The sequence below is a fragment of the Falco naumanni genome, chromosome 4 (genome assembly GCF_017639655.2).
Source record: "Falco naumanni isolate bFalNau1 chromosome 4, bFalNau1.pat, whole genome shotgun sequence".
Taxonomy (NCBI): Eukaryota; Metazoa; Chordata; class Aves; order Falconiformes; family Falconidae; genus Falco; species Falco naumanni.
In genome coordinates this window covers 45,102,913-45,126,627 of record NC_054057.1, presented here as the reverse complement: position 1 = coordinate 45,126,627, position 23,715 = coordinate 45,102,913, and the positions used below count along the sequence as shown (strand labels likewise).

At 37.7% G+C, this 23,715-nt stretch overlaps 1 protein-coding gene across 5 annotated transcripts in view; it reads left to right on the top strand.

Annotated features, from left to right (window-relative positions):
• The window catches only part of MPP7 (membrane palmitoylated protein 7), a 157,603-nt gene that overhangs the window by 96,007 nt on the left and 37,881 nt on the right, over positions 1-23,715 (top strand). For 4 of the 5 annotated variants that reach the window (XM_040591416.1, XM_040591417.1, XM_040591415.1 and 1 more), the window contains 3 exons: positions 13,650-13,781; positions 22,130-22,211; positions 23,140-23,225. In XM_040591416.1, the coding sequence (XP_040447350.1) occupies positions 13,650-13,781; positions 22,130-22,211; positions 23,140-23,225 (300 nt within the window). Of the gene's footprint in view, positions 1-11,506; positions 11,612-13,649; positions 13,782-22,129; positions 22,212-23,139; positions 23,226-23,715 lie in introns of those variants that run through there. The other variant, XM_040591419.1, reaches the window with a different exon arrangement.

Below are 23,715 nucleotides of genomic sequence, written 5' to 3'. Positions count from 1 at the left end.
ATATAATTTAGATTTCTGAATGGGAAATTTCTGTCTTCCACTGCTGTCTCTGTTTGCTGGGTATTGTAGCAGCAGCGCTCACCGACCTTTTCTGCCTTGCAGCGGGACGGGCTGTGGAAAGCCTGTGTGCTGGCAGCACCTCCAGGTCTTCCCCGCTTCTGCTCAGGTCTTACAAGGCACACGAGGCTGATGCACCTGTGTAAAGCTTGCGGAGCACAGACCTCACCTACTGGCCTTTCTTCTGATGGATGTTTTGAATTTTTTTTAATAATTTCCATTTTTTTCCAACATAGGACCTGGTGCTTTAAATTAATTGCATATTAGATAATCTGTGTAGTGCTACCACCGATTCCATTATGAGTGTTAGGTAGTGTGGTGTGTCTGCTTATAACCTGACGTGAATGAGGAATGGAGGGAGGATTGTGTTGCTGTCTGTAAGGTTTTATTCTGTATAATTCAGGCCAATGGGCTGTATTTGAAGGTGGTAATTCCTCACCTGCATGTGAGTGGGTACTGCACCCACTCCTGGTTTTTTTCTGGAGTAACTTTTTAAGGCTTATAATTCATGAGGTGAAACCATGAATTAGATTATTTTTAGCCCTATTTCAAGCTTACTTTATGAAGGAAGCATTTAGAAGATGGTTTGTGTTTTCAAGATTTGGGTTTTATATTCCAATTTTGTCAATGGACTTACATTGAAGTTATATGATTTTATATGTTTGAATGAAACTTAATGAGGAACTTACATAATAAGCATTGGTGTTCCCCAGGGCTCAGTACTGGGGCCAGTTCTGTTTAATATCTTTATCGATGATCTGGACGAGGGGATTCAATGCACCCTCAGTAAGTTTAGAGATTACACCAAGTTGTGGGGGAGTGTTGATCTGCTGGGGGGCAGGAGGCTCTGCAGAGGGGTCTGGGCAGGCCGGACCGATGGGCTGAGGCCGGTTGTATGAGGTTCAACACGGCTCAGTGCCGGGTCCTGCACTTGGGACACAACAGCCCCCGGCAGGGCTACAGGCTGGGGCAGAGCGGCTGGAAAGCTGCCGGGCAGAAAAGGCCCTGGGGGTGCTGGCTGATGGCCGGCTGAACACGAGCCAGCAGTGTGCCCAGGTGGCCAAGGTGGCCCAGAGCATCCTGGCTTGTATCTGAAACAGCGTGGCCAGCAGGACAAGGGCAGCGATCGTCCCCCTGTACTTGGTGCGGCTGAGGCCGCCCCTCGATCCTGTGTTCAGTTCTGGGCCCCTCACTGCAGGAGGGACGCAGAGGGGCTGGAGCGTGTCCAGAGACGGGCAGCGGGGCTGGGGAAGGGTCTGGGGCACAAGTCTGATGAGGAGCAGCTGAGGGAACTGGGGTGGTTTAGCCTGGAGAAAAGGAGGGGGGGACCTTACTGCTCTCCACAGCTCCCTGACAGGAGGTTGTAGGCAGGTGGGGTCGGTCTCTTCTCCCAGGTAACAAGCAACAGGACAAGTGGAAATGGCCTCAAGTTGCACCAGGGGAGGTTTAGATTGGATAATAGGAAGAATGTCTTCACTGCAAGGATGTTAAAGCATTGGAACGGGCTGCCCAGGGAGGTAGTGGAATCGCCATCCCTGGAGTTGTTTAAAAAACATGTAGACGTGGTGCTTAGGGACATGGCTTAGTGATGGACTTGGCAGTTCTGGATTAACACTTGGACTTGATGATCTTCAAGTTCTCTTCCAACTTAAATGATTCTATGAATATACCGTTTTCCATGTGTCAAAGAAAGGAAGAAATGTCCTCTAGCTTCCTTGACTAATGACAAGATTAAGGTTACCTAATGTATATTGTAAATACACAACATGTGAAGCTTGACGTAACACTAAACATCTCTCTTACATGAGGCTTTATTGGTTTTGTTTATAACATGAAGATTAGACTGTATAGTGAGTCTGTACATGAGCAAATGATGCTTCTGATTTAAGAGAAGACACTCCTGTGTGTGCTTTTTTTAAAAAATATGAATAATAGCATAAAGAAATAAGTATTCTCAGCTTTAATGGTTTATAATTTGGAGAAATTTAAGGAACTTACGTGACAGCAAACAGTATGTATGTGAAGAGGGGAGTTGTACAAAATTTTGAAAATACCAGCAAAAATGTTTTAAATTATGATGCATCAGATAGGCACCAGTGCAATTGAGAGAGATGTCTTTATAGAGTAATTCAGGGGGTTTATAAATCTGGAAGTATTGCTATTGTCTGAGAGCACTACATGTTTCTGTTTTTCTAAAAAAATAGCTATATATCTAGAGAGAAAATATTTTTCATTGTCATGCAATTGTATAAATCAGAATATATAATTGGAAGACTAAGATTCAGGTATATAATATATATCTGCTATACACAAATATATATCTATATACACCAAATATATCTAAAAAGGAATTTAATTCTGGATTTCTAATGCATGTCACAATCAAGTTAGCAAAATGGTCTTACCTGTAAAAAGAGATGTAAATGGGAAAAAGGGAAGGGGGCACTAGAGTTATTCTGTCAGTCACAGGGCAGAACCTGAATGCCAGACACTGTAAGGAAAGAGATGTAGTATATATGAAAGAAGATCAAACTAAGAATGAAAAACTTTGAAGCTTACAAATTATCTTCCACTTTTAAGTAAAAAGCTTTCTTGAATAGTAGCTCTCGGTTCCTGTTATAACAAGCTGGAAAAAGCTTTGTTGTCATATTGAGCATATTTTTTGTCAATTTTTAAAACTGAGACCTGAAAAACTAAACCAATTAACTATAGGAATTTTTAACATTTTAGGCTCTTTTTTTTTTTGTTGGTGTGGCTGTAAACAAAAAAGACTATAGAAAGAATGGAACATCTTTTATTCCATTGAACAGTGATCTCGGTTACCCAAATTTGAGACAGGCTCACGATATATTCAGATATTCAGATCTAAATAGCTCTTAACTGTTTGCAACAGCAGTTACATTCCTGATCATTCCATATTGAAATGAGCAATTTACCATTTTAAATTAATCCCTATTTGGGTAAATTTAGTGTCTTTTAAATTCATACAAAACATGTATTTTGTGGTCACTGGTTTAATGGGCATAACAATTAGTTTATACCACTGTGCTAAAACTACTCTGAAGGATGTTTATCTCTTATGACCCAGAGGAAATTAAGCTTTTTAAATGTCCTAATGCTAATGGTGGTTCTGCCTGTTTTAGTGGAGTTTTTCTTCTGTTTGTGTGTGCTGAAGGGTTTGCCAGCTGCTAGTCTGAAAGGTAAACCAGGTACCTAAACAAGGGTACGAGGCAGGACTGTGAATGACTTCAGCACATCATGATACACAAGAATGTAAAGTATTTGGACCACTTTGGGCACTGTACCTGTAGCTGTAGAGGGAATAAATGGTGGAACATACTTGAAGTATTTTTCTTGGCTTCTCTTTTGTTACCGTAGAATCAACATAATATTGGAAGTAATTTTAAGATAACTTGCAGCGTGAAGGGAAAATCACTTTCATATAACTGGGGATGCTTTCAGATTAATTTATTCATGGGCAATTTCAATGTGCTGTTGAGACAAAATATAGATTCTTTAAGTTGTTTTCAGGTTTTTTTTTTAATTGCTTTCAAATAGCAAAGATACATACCCCAGAAAATTGTAAGATTTATGATTGCTGTTTTATCTGCTATTCATTTGAGGTGTGCTTGACTTCCAGTTTCACAAAGCATAAAAATTTTGTATTTGTAAACATTATGATCTAATAAGTACCTCAGGCTTTCCTTCAGAATAGAACCAGGAGTTAAACAAGACTAAAACTGCAGATAATGAGCCAGGGCACTTTGTTTATTATGTTTTTCCTGCATTTGTTTAGGTTTCTTTAAAAAAATAAATAGTGCTTCTTTTAGCTTGAAGCATACCTTTTTCTGTTGTCCTGTCCTGTCCTGGTTTTCCTGTATTTACTGGGAAGTTTATAAATTCTAGCCTTCATTTGGTAAATAACTGCTGATACCATCATATCTGCCATCTGAGGCTTACTAGATTTGCCCAGTGGCCTAATAGACTGTTCTGATCAAAGTGCTACTTGTTCTGGTAAAAACCCAAACATTTTAAGCCTCTCTCAGCGGAGCCTTGTAAAGCTGCCTTACAGTCACTGGCAAAAATTGACAATATAATTTACTGTGCAGGAAACAGCAGGCATTTTTCTACAAAAGCTTCAACGTACAAAGCACTCAAAGAAAATATTGGGCTATCATAATATAAAACAAAATCTGTTATTGCTTTGAAAAGTTCATGAAGCATTTCTTGTAACATGTAATTAAAAAAATCTTAATCTAAACTTTGCCTTCTTTCCAACATTTTCTTTGTAACTAGACTTGCTGAGGATTTTCCATCAGGGCCTTTTCATTGAAATATGCGGTTTCTGCAAAGTCAACATTTTCCACTGGAAATTGTTGGGATTTGCCTATAACTGTGTTCAGGCTTTTGTATCTGGAGAACCCAAATACAAATTTTAGGTTAGATAACATCTGAACTACATTTGAGCTGTTAGTATATCCCAGGCACTCGGAGGACCTTTTGGCCCTGTCCCTTGAGAGGCCCGTCTTCCCAAATGCTCTGGGAGACCATTCTCCTTCTCTTTATGATATATTCATGCTTGCACATGATAGCACAAACTACAATATCTGTTCAAGAAGCATAATTTCCCATGATTTGTAACTGTTTACTCATCAGTGGTCTTTGAGGTTTGCTGGTAGAACTAGTTACAGGAGTTGTGTTCTTATATTAAGAGATTTTACTATACAAATTAGTTTAACTTAATTGATATGGTGAGCTGGAGTACATAGTACTTCATATATCAACTGAAAAGTTACTTCATTTGCAAAATCATATGCCATTAATTTGTAAATCTGCAAAAGCCTGCTTGATTTTGGATGGTATGCTGTAAAATATCAGCAGTGAGAGAGAAATATTTATTTCCCTCTGAGTAATGTATGCAGATCACTGCAACAATAAGCAAAGACCACAGCACTGATGGTTTGATAACGTTGGTTGGATTGGTTGACGGGAACGTAGGTGTTCTGGCCATACCAGCCATGAAGCTAGGGGAGAGGAGACAGTGCTGGGGAGACTTTTGTTGGCAAGTGAATGAGATCCTTCTGCCCGGTGTTTCCTGCCTTGAAAGTACTTGCCACTTTGGGATGCCGTCCATCACACATTTTGGCAACCTTGTTTTAAGAATAAAATCTATCTTTGCTCTCTCTTTTTAGCTTTAGACCTTTACTTCCTATTTTCATGTCTGCTTGCACCCATAATTCAAAGGAGGTTTTTAAAGAAAACTTTTTTTTGGGTGGGGAGTCCTGGGAGAATATGTTCTGTCTTTATTTTTGGAATTTTCGTGTTACTGGAATGGAGTAAGCAAAACAAAAATGTAACACAAAATAGTCCTTTTAAAAACAGCAATGAAAGCCTTGATTTTTTTTCCACATCTCACAGGCAGAGAACATCAGGAAGCAGTTGTGGCACACTTTTAGTGTGGTAGGAGCTGACAGAGCGTAGAGATAACAACACACAGCATACCATAAGCATAGGTATGAAATGACGTAAAGGAGCTGAAAGAGTACTGCATGAATATATTTAGGTAATAACCATCAGGTTACCCTGGAAATGGTCTCAGGTCCATCCCATGTGATAACTCAGCTGATGTCCAATGGACAGCTTCTCTGTCAATCTTGGATGTATGGATATGAGGTTACTCACTAGTAGCCAACACACAAAAAACAAAGTGAGAGATGTAATAAACAAAAGTGAAGCTAGGCAGGTTGGCAGCAGAAAATAAAAGATTTGAAAGTAAATCAAAGAAATTATTTGGTTGTATATACAGACTTTCCCACATGAAGGAACCAACTCTAACCCATGTAAGAATGTTGAATTGCATACACGTAACTACAGCATTCACATACAGTGTGTAAGAGTTGGCAACATTACTAAAACTGGTAATTTAGGAGGAAGAAAAAATCACTATGGATAAATCACATCCTATTCAAGTAGCAAATCTAGTCAGCTAGTGAAAATGGAGAAACTGCACAATCATACAAAGCAAACAATCCCTTTTTTAGTTGTCAACTTTTTATACTGCTTTTTTCCTTCAGTGGTGCTTTCCTTTGCATTTGCTGGACCATGTTCTATTTGAAGTGTCCATTTACTTACTCAACAGTCTTCTCTTTTCTAGTTTGTTGATGAATCTTCAATAGTGGTCCAGTATGGTCTCGAAATCTTCCCCCCCCCCCTTTCTGCTTATTTCTGGGTTTCTAGTCAGTGGCCCAGTGGCAAGACTCTCTTCCCATGATATCTAACTTGTAGATCTGTAAGTATCTTTATCACGAATATTTTAGAAAATTGTAAGCTTTTTTCTTATACCTGCTATTTTGCTGGCTTTGTAAAAAGAATCTTACTATTAAAGAGGCAGAATTTATTCTGTTGCACTACATCTATTTTAATATTTTATAATTCTTTCATTATACCTTTCTAAAGTACTTATAGACGATTTACTTATGTATAATGATGAAGGTAATACTCATTGCAGCTTTTCAGTTCTGCAGAATGACACCTGAATTTAGTGCAATTGATATGGAGAAATACTACTTCTAGTGTTCAGTATGGGAAAAGTCCAAAGCAGGCAAAAGTAATTACCTGAAAAACCAAACCGGTTCAATATTTTAAATTAGACATCCATGTAGTATGAATACTCTGTAGCTAAATTTAAAGACCTCCTTATCATAAACAAATCTATTATATTCTGGAGAACTTAAGTATATCCAGGTTCTTTCAACCTCAAGGAACACTAGATGTTTTACTTTTTAAGACTTTAGATGTCATGCTGTTGTCAAATAAAGGCTGGGTCATTTCTAAAAGGCACTTTCTCAGAAAAGGCAACTGCAACCTCAACTTTTGCCTTTCTTTATTATATTTTCATGTGATTTCGGGGGGGGGGGGTGTGTGTCTGCAGGTGGTTTTCAACCAAGAAGGTATGCATGCTACTGCTGTAGGCAATAATGTCGGGATTCCTTCAAAAAAGGAATTGATCAAGGATTGCCAGGATATTGGAAGAGTGCTCCTGTCTTGGCGTTTTCCACTCTGAAAACCATCTATCTGTGGTCTTGGAAGTTACTTAAATAGGGCTTAAGGCTTCAAGAACACTTTAGCTACATGATTCACATTGTGAATTTAAAACAGACTTTGTTCAGATTCTTCACTATTGATTTAAAATTTGAGCTTATTCTGCCATTATCCACAACTGAGGAAAAACACAGGGCTGTCATCTGGAAGAATATTAACACTTTTACCAGATGACACGGACGGGCTGCATGTTTCTGTGAACACTGAGAACAGTTCAACTTTGGAAGCGTCTCCAGGGGCTGAGAACAATGAGCCAGAGGAAGCAGGAGTCTGAAGATGCAGAAAGTTCACTTTTCTGTTGGCTATTGCCATCTGGCTACCAGCTGCAGGTAAACCCATCAGTTCAGATTGGTGAATCTGAAATCAAGAAACTGCATTTTCAGGCAAGGAAATTACCCTTTTGTGAAGGGAAGTTCATTTAGTCATGAATAAAGTCCACCATAGCAAAGAGAAAGAAGTAATATATACTGAATATTGATCAGACTGAGTTGTTGCTATGCCAAGGACATTATTATATGGTAAGCATTAAGAACACAAAACCACACGTGTACAGTATGTGTTTCAAATAACTGCATCAAAGTAAGATTGGAAGAGAAAGGGATTTAATTGCCAGCTGGACAAGCGCGAGCTAGAGGGCAACTCTGTTTAAAGTGCAGATGAGACAGTTGCAAGTATGGAATGTTTTTTCTCTTTTGTACATATGTAACTGCTGTCTTCTCACACACTATATCATTTCTGAGGATTTTATAGAGAATATCTAGGGAAAATGTAATATTAAGCCTGATTCCGCCCCCCCATGAATTAGTACACCTATGGGTTTTCTGTTTACAAACAGAAAATTATGCTTAAAGTACCTTATTTTTTTTTCTTACCATCACTGTTAAATGCTTCTTTGTCAATGTCAGTTGAATGGTGTAAATGATCTTCAGTAGCAGAAATAAAACATGTTCATTTCTTTGGAAGTTAACTGATGTTTTTAATGTTATATGCTGTATGTATTTTAACTTAAGAATTTTGTTTAGAACAGAAAATCTCAGATTTCTGTAAGAAAGTGATTAAGTTATTGCATCATCAGAAGGAATAATACTACTTTTCTGTCCGATAAGTGGTTACTATAGCTTGTGTACTCACTCACTTGTTCTACTGCAAAAAAGACAAATAGTTTGCTGTTATCCCAGCCACTTCAGCAGCACTACCAAGTTTCTCCTGCCTATAGTTTTATTGCTTGCTTCTCCTTCTAGATTATACTTAATGCTTTAGCTAAGCAGAATTCAGCTAATGTGAGTTGAGGTACTTGTTCTCACCTGCCCTCTTGTTATCTTTTTAACCCTTATCTTGCCTCATCATTAGGGTTGTACATACTCCCTGAGCAGACAGTGGTGGTAGTTAAGACATTGCCATGTGCTGCCCTTTTCTGATGGCTGTTTTACCATCCATTTGCTGGAGAGTGGAATTAATGGGATGGAATTCATCGGTACCTCAATGTAAAAATTAGTTCACGTATTCAAGATAGCAGGTTTGAAGACTAATTCTCCTGTAGAATAAGAAAGGTTGTTCCTGCCCCTCCTCACCTAAATTATCCTGCTTTTTCCAGCTTAATTTTGTGCTGCTTACCAATTGTTTTTTAAAAGCATAGCTTGATTCTGAACCTTGTATTTTTATCCCTTTCTTCAAACTGTTCTCAAGTTAAATTGTTTTTCTGTGCCTAGAGCCTGTATACCATCACCATTATGCTTCAACTTTCTGCTAGTTTTATTCTCCTGCTGTCTAAATTCTTGCCCATGTGTGGCTGCTATGACTCCTATGCTTTTCCTTCTGTTCTGATGCTCTTGACAGCTTTCCTTCAGTGGGTTCAGTCTCCTCCCAGCTCTTTCAGCTTTCTTTCGCTGGATGACTTCACTCGCTTGATTTTAACTTTATGCAAGTTACTCATAAATCAGTCTTTCCAGTCTTGAATAACTTTCTCCACAAACATTTTCATCTTGTCCCTTTGTATTTCTTCTGTAACCTTATCACAAAGGAAAACATAAGGCGGCAGGAGGTCTTGGGGGGATGAGCTCTGCCAGGTGATTTCCGGGACACGTTGCTGTGGTTGCCGATGAAGTTACTTTGCTCCTCCAGTGTAACTCCTCTGTCCAGCCTCAGTGGAATTTACGTCACCAAAGCAAAGCACAGAGATGGGCAAATGTCTCTGGCTTACCTGGTAGAGTTCAAGCTGAACTGCCAGGGAGGGTGGCTGGTGCTAATGACAGCAAAATCATGGACCGTTTTGTTCCATTTTGCTGGGTTTGCTGCCAGGGCAGTAATCTACTCCATAGACAAGGTAACCGGCAGCTGGGTTGGCAGTGTCACAGTCTGCTGCAGCTGTTGGCTTTCATAATGGTTGAGTCCCTGCACATTTTATGTTGATAATCTTGACTATTAATTTTTCTTTTTTTTTCCAAATACCATGAAGAGGCTGCTTTTGTTTCTTTGTCCGTTCTGTCTTGCATCTTTATTTAATTTACCGTTTTCTAAAATGTTTTTCTAGAGTAGTAAATGCAAACTATTTCTGAAAAGTAAAGCTTAAAATTACATATATATCTATATAATTATTATTTTTTAATAATGAAAATTTTAAAGCATAAGGAACGCTGTTCATGAGTCAGTGGCTACTTGGGGTATTTGTACTCTTACAGATCTCAGAATATAAACAGAAGGACAAAATAATACAAAATTTGTCATTGTTTTAGAGGAGCAAAAATGTAGTCAGTGTAGTTACATGATACACGTATTTCAAAATATAGAACTGTTTTCATTAATAACATTCTCAATTTAAATAAACATTTAAAGTTTCAGAACTGTTAAGAAAAAGAACTTTGAATGTTTCCAATGTCAGATTTTCTTTGTGTAATTTGATAGTGTACAATTTCAATTTATAAACTGTGAAATGATCAGCGATAGCTGTAGTATGAAAAATAGAGCAGTAGTTATTAGACTTTTCAGAGGTCTGATGAAAGTATTCATTTCCAACTAGATCATGTCTAAGAATTTAGCTGAACATCAATATTTATATTTAGGTAGTGCAGGAGTTTGAATTATACCTTCTTTCAAGTTCTAAATATGGACCGTGTTTACATTAGTGAATCATAAGCATAGAACTTAGAGCTGAAATAAAATCTTTTTCTCCAGAGGTGCTTAAATATACATGACCCAAATCTTGGACCATGCGTGCATAGCTCTGAAGAGCTGTGTATTTGAAAACAAACCCAGAACATTGAAAAACCCCAGTTTCATCTGTATTTTTCACAGTTTCTTGTGATAGGTAAAAATTAGTATCATGGAAGTAAGTTGTTTCCTTCTTATGTACAAAAAGAGAACGTTATTGCCTTTACATTGCCTTGTGCATTTACTGCACAATTATTCTGGGTAAATCTTGTTCATCATAGGATCCAAGTTTCATTTCTTGGCACTTGTAATTTGTTTGCTTTTAAAAAAGTCCCAGCCTTTTCTATAAAAGTCTAGTCTGATGCATAGGGTTTTTTTGAACTAAGGGTACATTGTATTAACTGCATGATACAAAGAGGCTGCTGAAGAAATGTCCCTTTACTTTGTGAATATGGTCATTTCTTCATGTGTTCAGAGCATACGGAAGTTGTTTTGAGGATAGGCCCTGGCCACTTCTATTTGAATACATTAAATGAAATCAAAATGGCTTTATGATTTTGTTTGCAGTTCAATCATTACCCAATGTCCATGCTGCTGACTATTTCAAGAGCAACTACAGTGGATAGTCATGTGCTAGAAGAAGCAATGATGGAAGGCAATCAGGAAATAAATCTTAGCATGTTCAGTGTATAGCATTAGCAAGTTTGTGATGGCAGAAGCTCTTCTGGAAGCTTGACTGAGAAAAGACACAATTTCTGGCATTCATACTTTTATCTAAAATATGCATCTTTGCACTGAGAGAAAGTAGCACCAGAGTCTGAGGAAAAGATATATTGAAAACTGTAGTACATTGTGGTTTAATATGGTTTTGGGGAGGAGGAGGGAAGTGGTTGATAAGTTCCAGTTGTGAGTGAAGAAAAGCATGATGACTACTAGACACTGATTGGCATTGGTTCTTAATACTTGGGCTGCATCGGTTTTTTTGCATGTGGTGTCCAGGAGCCTGGTCTGGCAGTCAGAGCAGGGAAGTATCTTATTAACACTGGTGGCATAATTCAGTGTAGTAGTGGACGGAATCTGTTTTGCAAGTTTCATTGTCAAGGGTAGGTTCTTTTGAATATGTTTTACGTTGCTGCCTTTTACTCTGGAAGTGGTGCTTTAGATTATTTTCATCTGTTTTTTCTATCTGCCTGAGTGTTTTTAAACTGCAATATAGAACCTCATTAAAATGAACCAGTCCATGAATGAGCCCAAGCTTTATGTGGAAAAACGTAATTGCAGAAGACTAGTTTCAGAAGTCTTAACTGTAAGTAGCCTGAAGTAAAAGCAAACACTACTTTTGTTTTAGTGTATCTTTGATATTTCACATACATCTTTAAAGGACTGCATGTGATTGCATGGCTTTTACATATGTAATGCTTCATAATACACATTTCCAGGAGGAATGTGGAGGAATAATTGCTAGACTGAGGTTTTTAGCTCAGATCTAAAGTAAAACTAATCTGTGGTGGGAGGGAGCTGGTAATTTCTGACGATAAGTAGTACAAATTCATAATTGTGTCTTGGGAAGAAACCCAGAAATAACTAGAGTATGTTGCCATGTTTTTATCAAATTGTACAATATGCATAGAAATTAGTAAGACAATAGCAAATTCTCATGAAGCAGGCATGAACTTCCTCTGGGTTTATTTTGTTGAAGACCTGATTTCGAATTTAAACTTCAGAATTTTAAGATTACCATACGCTTTTTGCCTTCTGCTTTTGACATGATAGGTTGTAGCATTGCCTGGAAATTGTTTTCTGTTGCTACAGTCTCCTCCATTCAGGAAAAAAATTCCTGGGATAGCATAATGGAAGTGCCGTGCTTTTCAGAACGTTTGTGTTATCCCTGAGAACATACAGTTTCTGGTAATTCGTATACTCAGTCTAGTATTATCTGTCTTTTATTAAGTAGCAAGTAAACTGACATCAGAAAAATGTCGCCATTTTCTGTTCTGCATTAAGGAGTTTCTTCTTAAGCATTATTATAATAGATTCATTATTACAGTCATTGGTATGATATTTTCATGGTGCTTACAAGGTTGGTGTGTTGTGCTTTATCTTAAACATCTCAATGTTTTCCAAAATGCTGTATTTTTATTGCAGAGGCTATCAATTTATACTTCATGTATTTCTGCTATTCAGACTATAACTTCTGTAACATTGAATCTTTGGGGAAAAATATCACGCCAAAATTTAAAATATTCCAAGTATTTAGGAGCAACTACGTGAAATGAGAAGCAACTGAAAACAGTCAATAGAATGATACATATAGCTGTTGCTCTTATTCCTGCTATAATTCATAGGGTTTGCTATGAAAATAAAACATTACTTAACCATTTTCCCCCAGTTTAAAAGCTACTACAAATAATGAGGACTTTCAAAATAAAGAAATTTAAGAGTTCTGTATCCCAAAAGAACTGTGCATTTTAGATTATAGCTGAGATTTTTTTTAGAGCCTTAGAATGAGCTTTCTAACTTCCACTGAATTTTGAGTCTTGAATCTTAAAAATATTTGAATTAAGGTCTTTTTAAATTTCTGCAAGTTCATAAATTATTTTATTTTCAGAACTGAACCTTTTGTCCACCTCTTTGAGGCTTTTTTTTTTGAAAATTCTCTTGTTCAAGCTGTGCATGAACTGGTGAAGCAACAGAGAAAGGAGGCAAGGCCATGCAACAGGTGGTTGATAAGCACCTGCCTGAACTAAATAATTTCAGCAATATGCTCCTCAATCTCTGTCATGAATTCCACAATAAATTAAAAATTCCTAACTTAATTTGAGCTCATATGAAAGGGAGCTGGTATGAAAGGGATCCAGTTACCAGGTAAGCTTCCAGAGATCCTCTGAAAGGAATGGTTGGGCAACAGCTTAATGTTACGCATCTCATGCTTGAACAGAAGTACTGGAAGATACTTGTTTTGCTTATATGTTTCATAGGACTGCTTACTGTATCGAAGAAACTGTTTATCTAGGACAAATAGAATTATGTTCTTTAGGAGACTTAGTTTTTTTCCTGTTCAAATTTCTTGTAATTTCAAGCTGATGTGCAAAGCACTTAATATGTTCATGTGTCTGAAGACATTGTTCTGTATCCACAATTTGCTAGATGAATACATTGTGTATATGAAAATGCATACTTTATGGAGGAGTTTCATCAGTCTGACGTGTTAAAATTGCAAACAAGAATGATATTCAATCTACATGCATCACGCTAGTAGGGTCAGGCTATAAATAATATGCTCTGCTTTGTCTTTCATGAACTTTTGAGATGCCAGATAATATACTCACTATTAATCTTTCCAGGCTTTGCTGTCTGTACATGATACTGTTGCTCAAAAGAACTATGATCCTGTCTTGCCCCCCATGCCTGATGATATCGATGAGGAAGAAGATTCAGTTAAAATAATCAGGCTTGTCAAAAACAGGGAACCATTGGTAAGTAACTCCATCTTCTGTTTTGGGGTTTTGAGTTTGTGTGCAGAGTGGGGAGTGTTCAGATTTGAATGGGTGATGTTAACTTGAAATGTGAATAGATGGACATTTTTACATATTCATAACATTCAACAACACACTTGTGACTTCCATTTGCAGTCACTATTAGTAGAGCATATGACATGAATAATAAGAATCTGGTCATTCATGGTGTTTGAGCATTATATATGTGGGCCAGGCTGAGCATTTATCTAAATAATATATTCATCTTTTATCTTGAATTCAAATCATGAACTTGTTTTAAAATGAGAGAGGGAGAACGAATCCCCAAAGAAGTCCTGACCTTTGTTGTGAACTGTGCCTGTTAGCATTCATCTAAAAAAATGTGACCTTTTGATACACTGAAAAGGAAGCATAAAAACATATTTTAAAATACTTGAATTGAAATCTGGGCAAATTTAAGATGTCTGTTGTTGTACTTTGGATTATGAATACTAGAAAGTTAATATCTTCATAGGGATATCTGGAAAAATGAAAGGACTAAACCTAGGTTGTATTACAAGAATATTAAAATGCTTTACTGATTTGGTTATTTTTATTTGCTGTAGAGTGGGAGTCATCTTGTATAAAATTTAACTATTTTTTTTACTTCTGCAAACCAGTAAGAGCTTTGTTTTATATTATACTGGATATTTGTTTTAATGGATAGCAATCCTGAAGAAAGATCTGCAAAGTTACTTTGAGAAAGCATGATTTTGTACTTGAGATGACAGTGGGAGAGTGATGCCTCTGTTAGACATACGGGGGTAGCTTGTCCTATAGTAGTTATCTTGCTATCACTCTTATTCTTGATGGATTTCTGGCATCAATAAACAAGAAATAAGTTTTGGTATTGACTGGCTGTAGATGCCCATGGGCATAATTAAAAGTTTGACCATATGGAAAGCTTTTACTTTGCTTTAACATATTAAACTTCTTTTTTCCCCCAAATAGTTGAATCACAACTTTAAGATTTCCTGAGGGTTTTTTATCAAAGAAATTATTTGAGAGAGTAAACAAACTTGCTTTAGGATATAATATCAGACTATTAATTCTGAAAGATATGGAGAAATTTGAACATACAGTGTGAAATCAGTTCTAATTGGGAAGCTTATTTTTAGTGTTAATGATAAAACCCTTGTTTTTTCTTGAATTTGTCAGAAAAATCTTAATAAAAATCTTAATTTACGTAGTTTCATGTTTCAAACATGATTTTCTACTAAGACTTTTGTGAGTTAAATACTGTCAGTTAGAAGTACCTCAAAATGGATTGGATAAATAGCAACTCTGAAAACAAACCAGAGATTTTTTGAAAACTTCCATGGTACGTACACAGGTTTTTGAAATTTTAATCCTTCTGAAAGGGACACACAGAATTGCCTAAGCCAAAGGTTATCCTTGGACTGTTCCTCAAATTCCACTCTTGCTCATTCACTCCGGCGGGATAATAAACTCTTCAAGATACCAGTGTGCCTGCTGTGGTTTAACCCTGGCTGGCGCTCAGTCCCATGCAGCTGTTCACTCACTTTCCCTGGTGGGATGGGGAAGAGAATCAGAAGGATGAAAGTGATAAAAGTCGTGGATTGGTATCAAGATGGTTTAATAGGTAAAGCCAAAGCCACACATGGAAGCAAAGCAAAACAAGGGATTCATTCACTGCTTCCCGTGGGCAGGCAGGTGCTCAGCCATCCCCAGGAAAGCCGGGCTGCAGCACGCCTAATGGTTACTTGGGAAGACAAATGCTATCGTCCAAACATACCCCCTCTCTTCCTTCCCCCAGTTTTATTGCTGAGCATGACATCAGATGGTACGGAATGTCCCTCCGGTCAGTTGGGGTCAGCTGTCCCGGCTGTGCCCCCTCCCAGCCCCGTGTGCCCCCCCAGCCCGCTCGCTGGTGGGGGGTGAGAGGCAGAAAAGCCCTTGGGGCTGCGCAAGCCCTGCTCAGCAATAACAAAAACATCCCTGTGTTATTAACACTGTTTTCACCATGAATCTAAAATATAGTCCCATATGAGCTGTCATGAAGAAAATTAACCCTATCCCAGCCAAACGCAGTACAATCCCTTAGGACGTGCATCCACACTTAGCATGTCTTGTGCTAGGGAGGTAACAGAAAGGATTTTTTTAGAGCTTTCTTCTACTAGACAGGATGGCAGCCATAGAAAACACAAAAATGTGAGAGAATTCAGTTTTTCAGTTCTAAGACTGCTTAGTTTATTTACCAAGGCAAAAACAGCCTTACAATGGAATCTGTGATAGACCCATTAGCAAGAAGAGGCAAAGGGCAGATGCTAGTTGCAGCCTACAACTACTTGAGAGTGGGGAGCTCTCAAGGACAGTAGAGTCAGACTCTTCTCAGCAGTGAAAGACGCTAAAACATAGAGCAATGGCCACAAGTTGCAGCCTCGGGAGGTTTAGGCTGAGAATTAACAGAAGTATTTCATTAGGTGGGAAGTCCAGAACTGGGGCAAAGTAACTGGACGTGTGGAATCTCCAGCCTGTTCCATAAAGCAATGGCTGACCTGGTCTGGCATTGGCAGTAGCCCTGCTCTGAGCAGGAGATTGGTCTGAATGACTTCCAAAAGCTGTTCTTTAACCAACATTTCTAAGATTGTACCGTATCTGCATGGTAAAAGAGTATTTGTGGTCTTTTTAAATCCCCAGCCTATCTTGATGTTTTATTTTTGTTGGAGAAGAACTTATAGTGGGTTCTGTTTTGCATGTTTCTTGTTCTCCAGGAAGACCTTGATGAATAGTGTATAGCGTCGTTCTCCTGTCCATAACCCACCTTCAATCCATCTTAACATTCTGAATGTTAGCATCAAACATTAATTTCTTTGTGGCAGATTTATACTGGCTTATTATGACACTATCACCACAATACATAATAAACCTATTATTTGTGTCTTTGCCTTCTCTAGATTTCCCCCCACTTAGGTAGCAGTGAGAAGGAACATGGATAGTAATTCAGATAAGGTCTTACCAAAATATGGCACAGCAGAATAAAGACAGGTTTATACTAGATATATTAGATCTACTGTGTTTATGCTTCCTGAAGTTATTTTACTAAAGAAAGGATATGCCATGATCTATGTTTACTAAACTATTTAAAATGTCATTTTCTATTTATTTTCATGTCTTTTTATGCTGGCTTTTCCTTCAGAGCTTGTTCTAACGTCTTGGATATTCTAAGTACAGATCAAAGTAGTCTCTACTTGTTCAGTTTGTCTATTCACTATTCTGCAGTCAAAAAGTCTGACTTGCACTTGCATCGTTGTATCAGGATTCTTCTCCTAAGCTTGAGATTGGCGGTACCATACAGAATTTTTTCTGGGGTGGATAGTGTCTGGTTTCTTGACTAAAAGATACTGAGCTCTTTGAATGTTTCTTTCACCTCGGATACATTCTCATTCTCTTTGTACACAAAGAGTAGAGACTGTTCTTCTGCAAAGCAGTAAGCTTAACATCGGTTGCACGCCCTGGATGTTCCTTGAATTGGAGATCTCCTTTGGATGACTTTCAACAGTAGCCTCTGTGAGACAAATTAGGCACTCTTAACTTCTTTGAAATATATCTAGTGACATTTTTTATATAAAACTGTACCACATTTCCTCTTGTACTTGTTCTTGCTTTTCTCAGAGTTAAGTACCTCACTGGTGTTCTTGAGCTGGTGTTAATCACATATTAACGAAGCCTGAGTTCCCAGGAGGAATCATCTCCAAAAAGAGGGAAGCACATGGTTTGTGGGATGTTCTGTTGGCAGATTTCATAAGTTCAGAAGTCAGTGCTGAACTTTCCTCCAGTTTTTGGGAGAGATGATTTAAACTTTTTGTTAATCCTTCCACAGGTGGGGTTTGTTGGGTTTTGGGTTTTCTCCCCGCCTCCCCTAAATGCTCTATTAGTAAGTGCCATTCTAGCAGTGTCTTGCTCAAGCAAGGTGAAATTGTGTGAGGAGGTTTTATCTGAACAAAGTAATTTAAAACATCCCTGAACCTTACATAAAGAGGAGTAGAAACATCTCTTTTCAGAGACAGTCCAAAATTTACCTGGCTACACTTAGGCTTTTTATCAGATAGCTTGGAGGGTTTTTACTTACGCCTACCTCTCCAGGGCCTTTTCAGCCACTGCCATGTTCCTGGTTAGCATTTCTGATATCCAGGATGTACAACCACACTACCAGAAGTTCAGTTCCTGGCCTGTCACTACTTCCAGCTCCCAAATGATATTCCAGGTTTGTTACAGTTACGTAGTCGTGCAGTTACTCTTAACAGGATGCTGCTTCATGTTAAGATGGTTGCTGCTTTGTCACACAGATTCATTTCACGTAAATTTAGCCATTTGAAAACTAATCTGTGCTGTATCTATAGCCAAGAGAAAAATAGGCAGCTCCAGAGAATGAACTGTGCTGTCTTAAGATGCCTGCCTTAATGAAAGGATGATTCTTTCTCCAGAGCTGCCCATTTCTTTTCATTACCTATAGGAGGATTTCATTACCTATATAGAGGATCCTAGTTTGAACAAGATACCTGATTTCCGTAGCTGAACTTGGGTGAAATTAATTGTGGTGATTTGAGAGTTGTATACATGTCCTGCCCATGCAGATTCTGCAACACTGACTCGCCTCTTACTCTGAGTCCCCACAGGTTAGTTCTTATTAGTGAATGAACCCAACTATTTTATATGTGGGATTAATTTGAGTGCAGGGACAGCTTTAGTGTGCATAGTCTGATGTAAGCGGGCATCAACCTTTAAATAACTTTTCACTCTGTGACAGATAACTGGTATTCGTATTTTCAATAGAGAATGAATTAAAATAAGGCTTATTGAAGTACTTATTTGCATTCAATATCTGCATGTGCTTTTGTTTAACAGAAAGGTATGCAAAAATATTACTGATTTATCGAACTCTCTTATTAGTAATTTATTTTACAGGCTGGTCTTTCTTTCTTTAAAATTAAAGGCTTATAATGTTTATATTCTGGACCCAGCAGATAAATGGATGAACTAATAAAGCTCACATCTGTGAAACCCTGAGTGATGCTCACCAATCAGTGTTGCTACATTAAAAATGAAAAGAAAAAAAGAACAACCCAAAAAACAGTGACAGAGCCTTGCTGAAGGAGCTTGTATTATTTTTAGTGCTTCTGCATGGTATACCTTTAAACATTTTCTCAGTCTGATCACCATATGGCTCCCAAACTCCTTATTTTTCCCTTTAAAAGTATTTTAAACTGAGCTATGCTATTACATCTGTATATGTCTCATTTAGGGTAACTTACACTTTTGGCTCACAACACTGAAAATATTTTCCAGCTCTCAAGGTCCAGTCTAACCTTCTTCCATTTTTAAAGCTCTAAATGAGGAGCTGCACTGCACGTGTAACTGAAAGTACTGGAGCTGAACATCTCATAAGGAGAAATTCTTGCCAGATTATATATACCTCATAGTTTAAGCAGCGCTGGCAGCAGTACAAGAGAAGCTGCTTTTTCAGAAGATCAACTTTTCGGGTTTTCAGAAAGAAATCAGCTTGTGTTTGATGATTTCTTCTTAAGTGTTCTAAATTGGGAGGGAAGGGGAATTTAAGGAACCCCTTTATTTCTTTCTGTACTATGGGCACAGGAAAAATACATAAACTCAGAAGTGCTTTTCACGGGCCTGCCCATTCACTTTGAGCTTGCCATGGAGGGGTTATTGAGAGTGAGCTAACTTGGGTTAAATAATTTCCCTGTAGACTCCAACTTGATTTTGTGCTTTGTTTGAAGATTCCAATTTACCTGTTGTCTTTACTGGGGCATCTTCCAAATCCACTAATATTTGCTAGGAAAATTCATTTTGTGCCATTAGCGATAACCGCATAGAGCATGAAGTGACTATTCCACTTGGACAAGAGCCTTATTGTTACTCCAAGATGCTGTCTGGGCCAATACTTTGGTCTTCAGTCACACACAAGCTTTTTTCTAGGGTCTGTCTAAAACCAAGGTGAAGTACCCATTCTCAGACATCAGCACTGGGCAGGGATAGCTGGGTGATCACAGGGGAAGGCTGTCAGTCATCACTTGCCTTTTGTATTCAGTGGCATTTAGTAGTGTTGACTTCTAGGTAAAAGGCATAATAAAGCCTTTCTCTGCAAGGTTTTTTCCCTGATTAATTAGGAGAGCCTCTCTTTTATATGGAAAACATACTGGAAATGTCCTGTATTTATATTTAGCTCGAGCATCCTAATGGAGCATTTTTTCTTTTTGATTGATATTTTCAGAAAAAAGATGCTTTTTTTTTTTTTTTTTTTTTTTTTTTTTTTTTAGAAGAACAGATGTAACTTTCCAGTTATTAATAATAAATTTCAAATTAATAGCTGTTGCTGCAAGGTCAGAACTTACTATTGAGATACAGTACAGGCTGGAGAGGTTAATCTTTTTAATACGTTCCTAATGGTATTGCAGTTCTTCTTGCACAGAAGTCTAACGGTGAGGTTTTTTAAGTGCGATTAGCTGCAGCTAAGTCTTTATCTTTTTGAAACTTTCAGACTAATTCAAAACTGTAATATAAACAAATGCTTACTGATATATTATAAATAATACATGAGAATAAGGCTGGCAGATTGCAGAGTTACATTGCATATGATAGAATCCATACTAATAAATTTAAGATGTAAAATAAAACGCACAAATACAGCACATCAATTTTGCTGTGGAGTGCTGGCTACTGTTAAAGTTTCAGCCAAAGAGAATAGTGTGCTTTAATTTTTCCCTATTTGCAATAAATGCAACATGCATATAAAAATATAAATTAATCTCCCATTTTATTTAATCATGTCTTGTATTTCTATCTTAGAGGTAGAGGGAAAGGGAAACAAGTTTATTTACAGTCAGTAAAATTGTTAACTTTAGTAAAATGTCACCCCTGATATTCATTTGTACATATTTCAGCTTTATGTTAATGAAACACTTAAAAATTGAAGTGGTGATAAATATGATGTTCATGTTTAATCTAAACAAATGTTAAAAGGTAGCTATAAAAACAGTTTATTTATTCAAGGAATTTTATAAAATACTTATGTACCTTACTTCAAGAAAAACACTTCTCTGATGGAAGGAAATTTTAACCAGTGATGGCAGTGCATGTAGCACTGTCTTGTACTTAGAGATGAAGTAATACTGTTCATTTACTAAGTAAAAATATGCGAGTTTTCAGAAAATTGACTTACCTGCCAGAGTCCTAAACACCTCTGTTGATTACAAAGTTAGAGCTATCAGAGGTAACTAATGACATTAACCTGGCAAGGTAATCGTGCACGTAAAAAGCTGTTGGCCAGGAGGTGCTTTGCTCCTGTTGTTTTTTAGAAATACTGGATCAAATAACCTTTTTGGAGGTGATTATACAGTTTGACTTACATAGCTAAAATCCCCCTTGTTACTCGGTGGATTGTCTTCCAGAGTAGGGCCAGCACTTTCCTCCTCGCTCCTTCCCGTCTGCCTGAGAGGGCTGGCACCGCAGCCTGGGCAGCAGCTCGGTGCCTCCGCATCCCTTCCTTTCTCGCTTGTTGCTGCTGCCTGCTGCTGCCCCGTCACCTTGTAGCTCTTTCCAGTGCACCCTTGCAGTTCTAGTTACAAAGGCATTTTCCTCAACTAGACAGCTGTTGGCTGGAAATTTAGCTACATGATGTCATTTTACCAAAACGCTTTGCACTATGTTTGTGTAATGTATGAAACCAGTCGCGACCAACTCAGGAGATGTTCCCCTCCTCTCCACTGCTGTCCCATGGGTATTCCAGGTGAGTCCTGACATGCAGGGGCATTTCTCAAATTCCTGTTTGTTTACTGATTATACCGTAAAGCAAGATCATGATCCACAGGTCCACAGGCAGTTCTGAACATAAAGTGCAACAATCAAAAACAGACAACCTTTTTGTACCCATAGTATGTAGTGGCCTGTTGTAATGTAGGAGCAACAATTTATCAATTTTCGGTGGTAGTTTAGTACAGTTTTAGCAGCAGACTCAAGTAAGGTATGCTGCAGTTAACTTTAAGTTGAAAAGTAAACTTTTTCAGTCATTTGTCCTTTTTTTAAAAAGCTGTGTATGTACAGAATGCATGAGTTACTTCTGATAGGAAAAGTTGTCACATTCTAAGAGGATGGTGGTAGAGCAGTATAGTTGTATATTCCTCTCATAAGCAAATATAATTTCTGGCTTATTCACATGTTGATACAGTGTCAACTTTTTGCAGTTTTACATAGCAAACGTTATTTACTGTAGTGAATTAAACTCAGGGTGAGATTAACCAAATAACTGTTGGTGTTTTTTTTTACCCAAGGGAGCTACTATTAAAAGGGATGAACATACTGGTGCAATTGTGGTGGCCAGGATAATGCGTGGAGGAGCTGCAGACAGAAGTGGTAAGGTGGTGCTGCTTGGCCCTAGTCATTAAAGTTGTAGAACTCGGAACAAGATGAGATAAAATGGCATATTTTGTGGAAATGAAATACATCACTATCACAAACAAAAATATTTGGGGTCTGGACAGTTTTCCAAAGTGATGAAAGTATTCATGCTGAATCTTTTCCCCAATTCAGTTGCAACCAGATATCTTGGAGTTAGCAGATACAAGGTTGGTTTTTTTTTTTTTTAGATATAGCATGGTTTGTTTCCAGTTGAAGAAATCCACTTAGAAATGGTGGGATATGCCAAGGTTACAGCCTGCGGATGGAGGAACTCAGGATGGTTGCATTATTTTATATTAGGACATCCATTTGTAGTTTCAGCTGGTAATTCTCAAAATACCAGCACATACTTGACTGCCATTGTTTAGTTTGGGATGCTCAAAGTCTGCAAGAACTCAGGCAGGAGGTCCTGAATTATAATCTAAAGTGCCTCTTTTCCCTGAAGAGATTCTAGAACAGCTGTGTTTCACGCTTAGATGGGGTAATGGAGTAAATCTAGATATATATAGTTAAATTAGCAAGCATTTGTGCCACAAATTAGCACTCGCAGCCTAAGTGATCTTTGCAGTACTTGCAGCTGTGTAGCAATAAGAAGGTAGTATGAGCAGAAAAAGAATTGGCACAGACATTTTTCAAACATCTGCATAAAAGTCTGGAAAAGTCATAGAGACATGGTACTAATTTTCGCAAGGAAGGAAGGGAGGTGAGTAAACCGACCATCTCAAAGTTATCTGTGAGGACAGTAGCTGTTGTGTTCACCTTATAGTCCTGCTTTTAAGTTAGAACTTAAAGCACATGAACGTGAGGGAAAAAGCTGAATGTTAATGGCTTTTTTTGTGTAATACATTGCTACGGTTTAACAACTCCTCTTTGTCTTCTATAGGTCTTATTCATGTTGGTGATGAACTGAGGGAAGTCAATGGGATTCCTGTAGATGATAAAAAACCTGAAGAAATAATACACATTTTGGTAAATACTAAAAAATTTGAAAATTAATTTAGGGGAGTCTAGAAAAAGCAGTTAGACTTATGATTTCTGGTGCATTTCTTAGAAAAAAATACATTCTGCAATAATGCCTCTTCTTCCAGTGTTATCATTTCCAGATCGCTATTTCCTTTCTCTTAAAGAATGATCTTCCGTGCTTTACATGTATATGCAATTACAGATTACTTGCAGAGAGTTAGTAACAATCATATGGCTATAAATATGACACGTAATGATGCAGACCTCAGTGCATAATCTGCAATTTTTAAGGCACACCATGATCTGTTGAATTCAAACTATTTTAAATGTATTCATTAATAATCCGTTAACTCCATGTGAAAATTAATTCATAATACATGCACTTGATAGACTGTATAACTGGTATATTAACATTATATTTTATATGGATTTGCAGTGTATAGCCATATATGTGATTATGTTTGCACTCCTCTGAACTACACAATCTCTAAGTTTT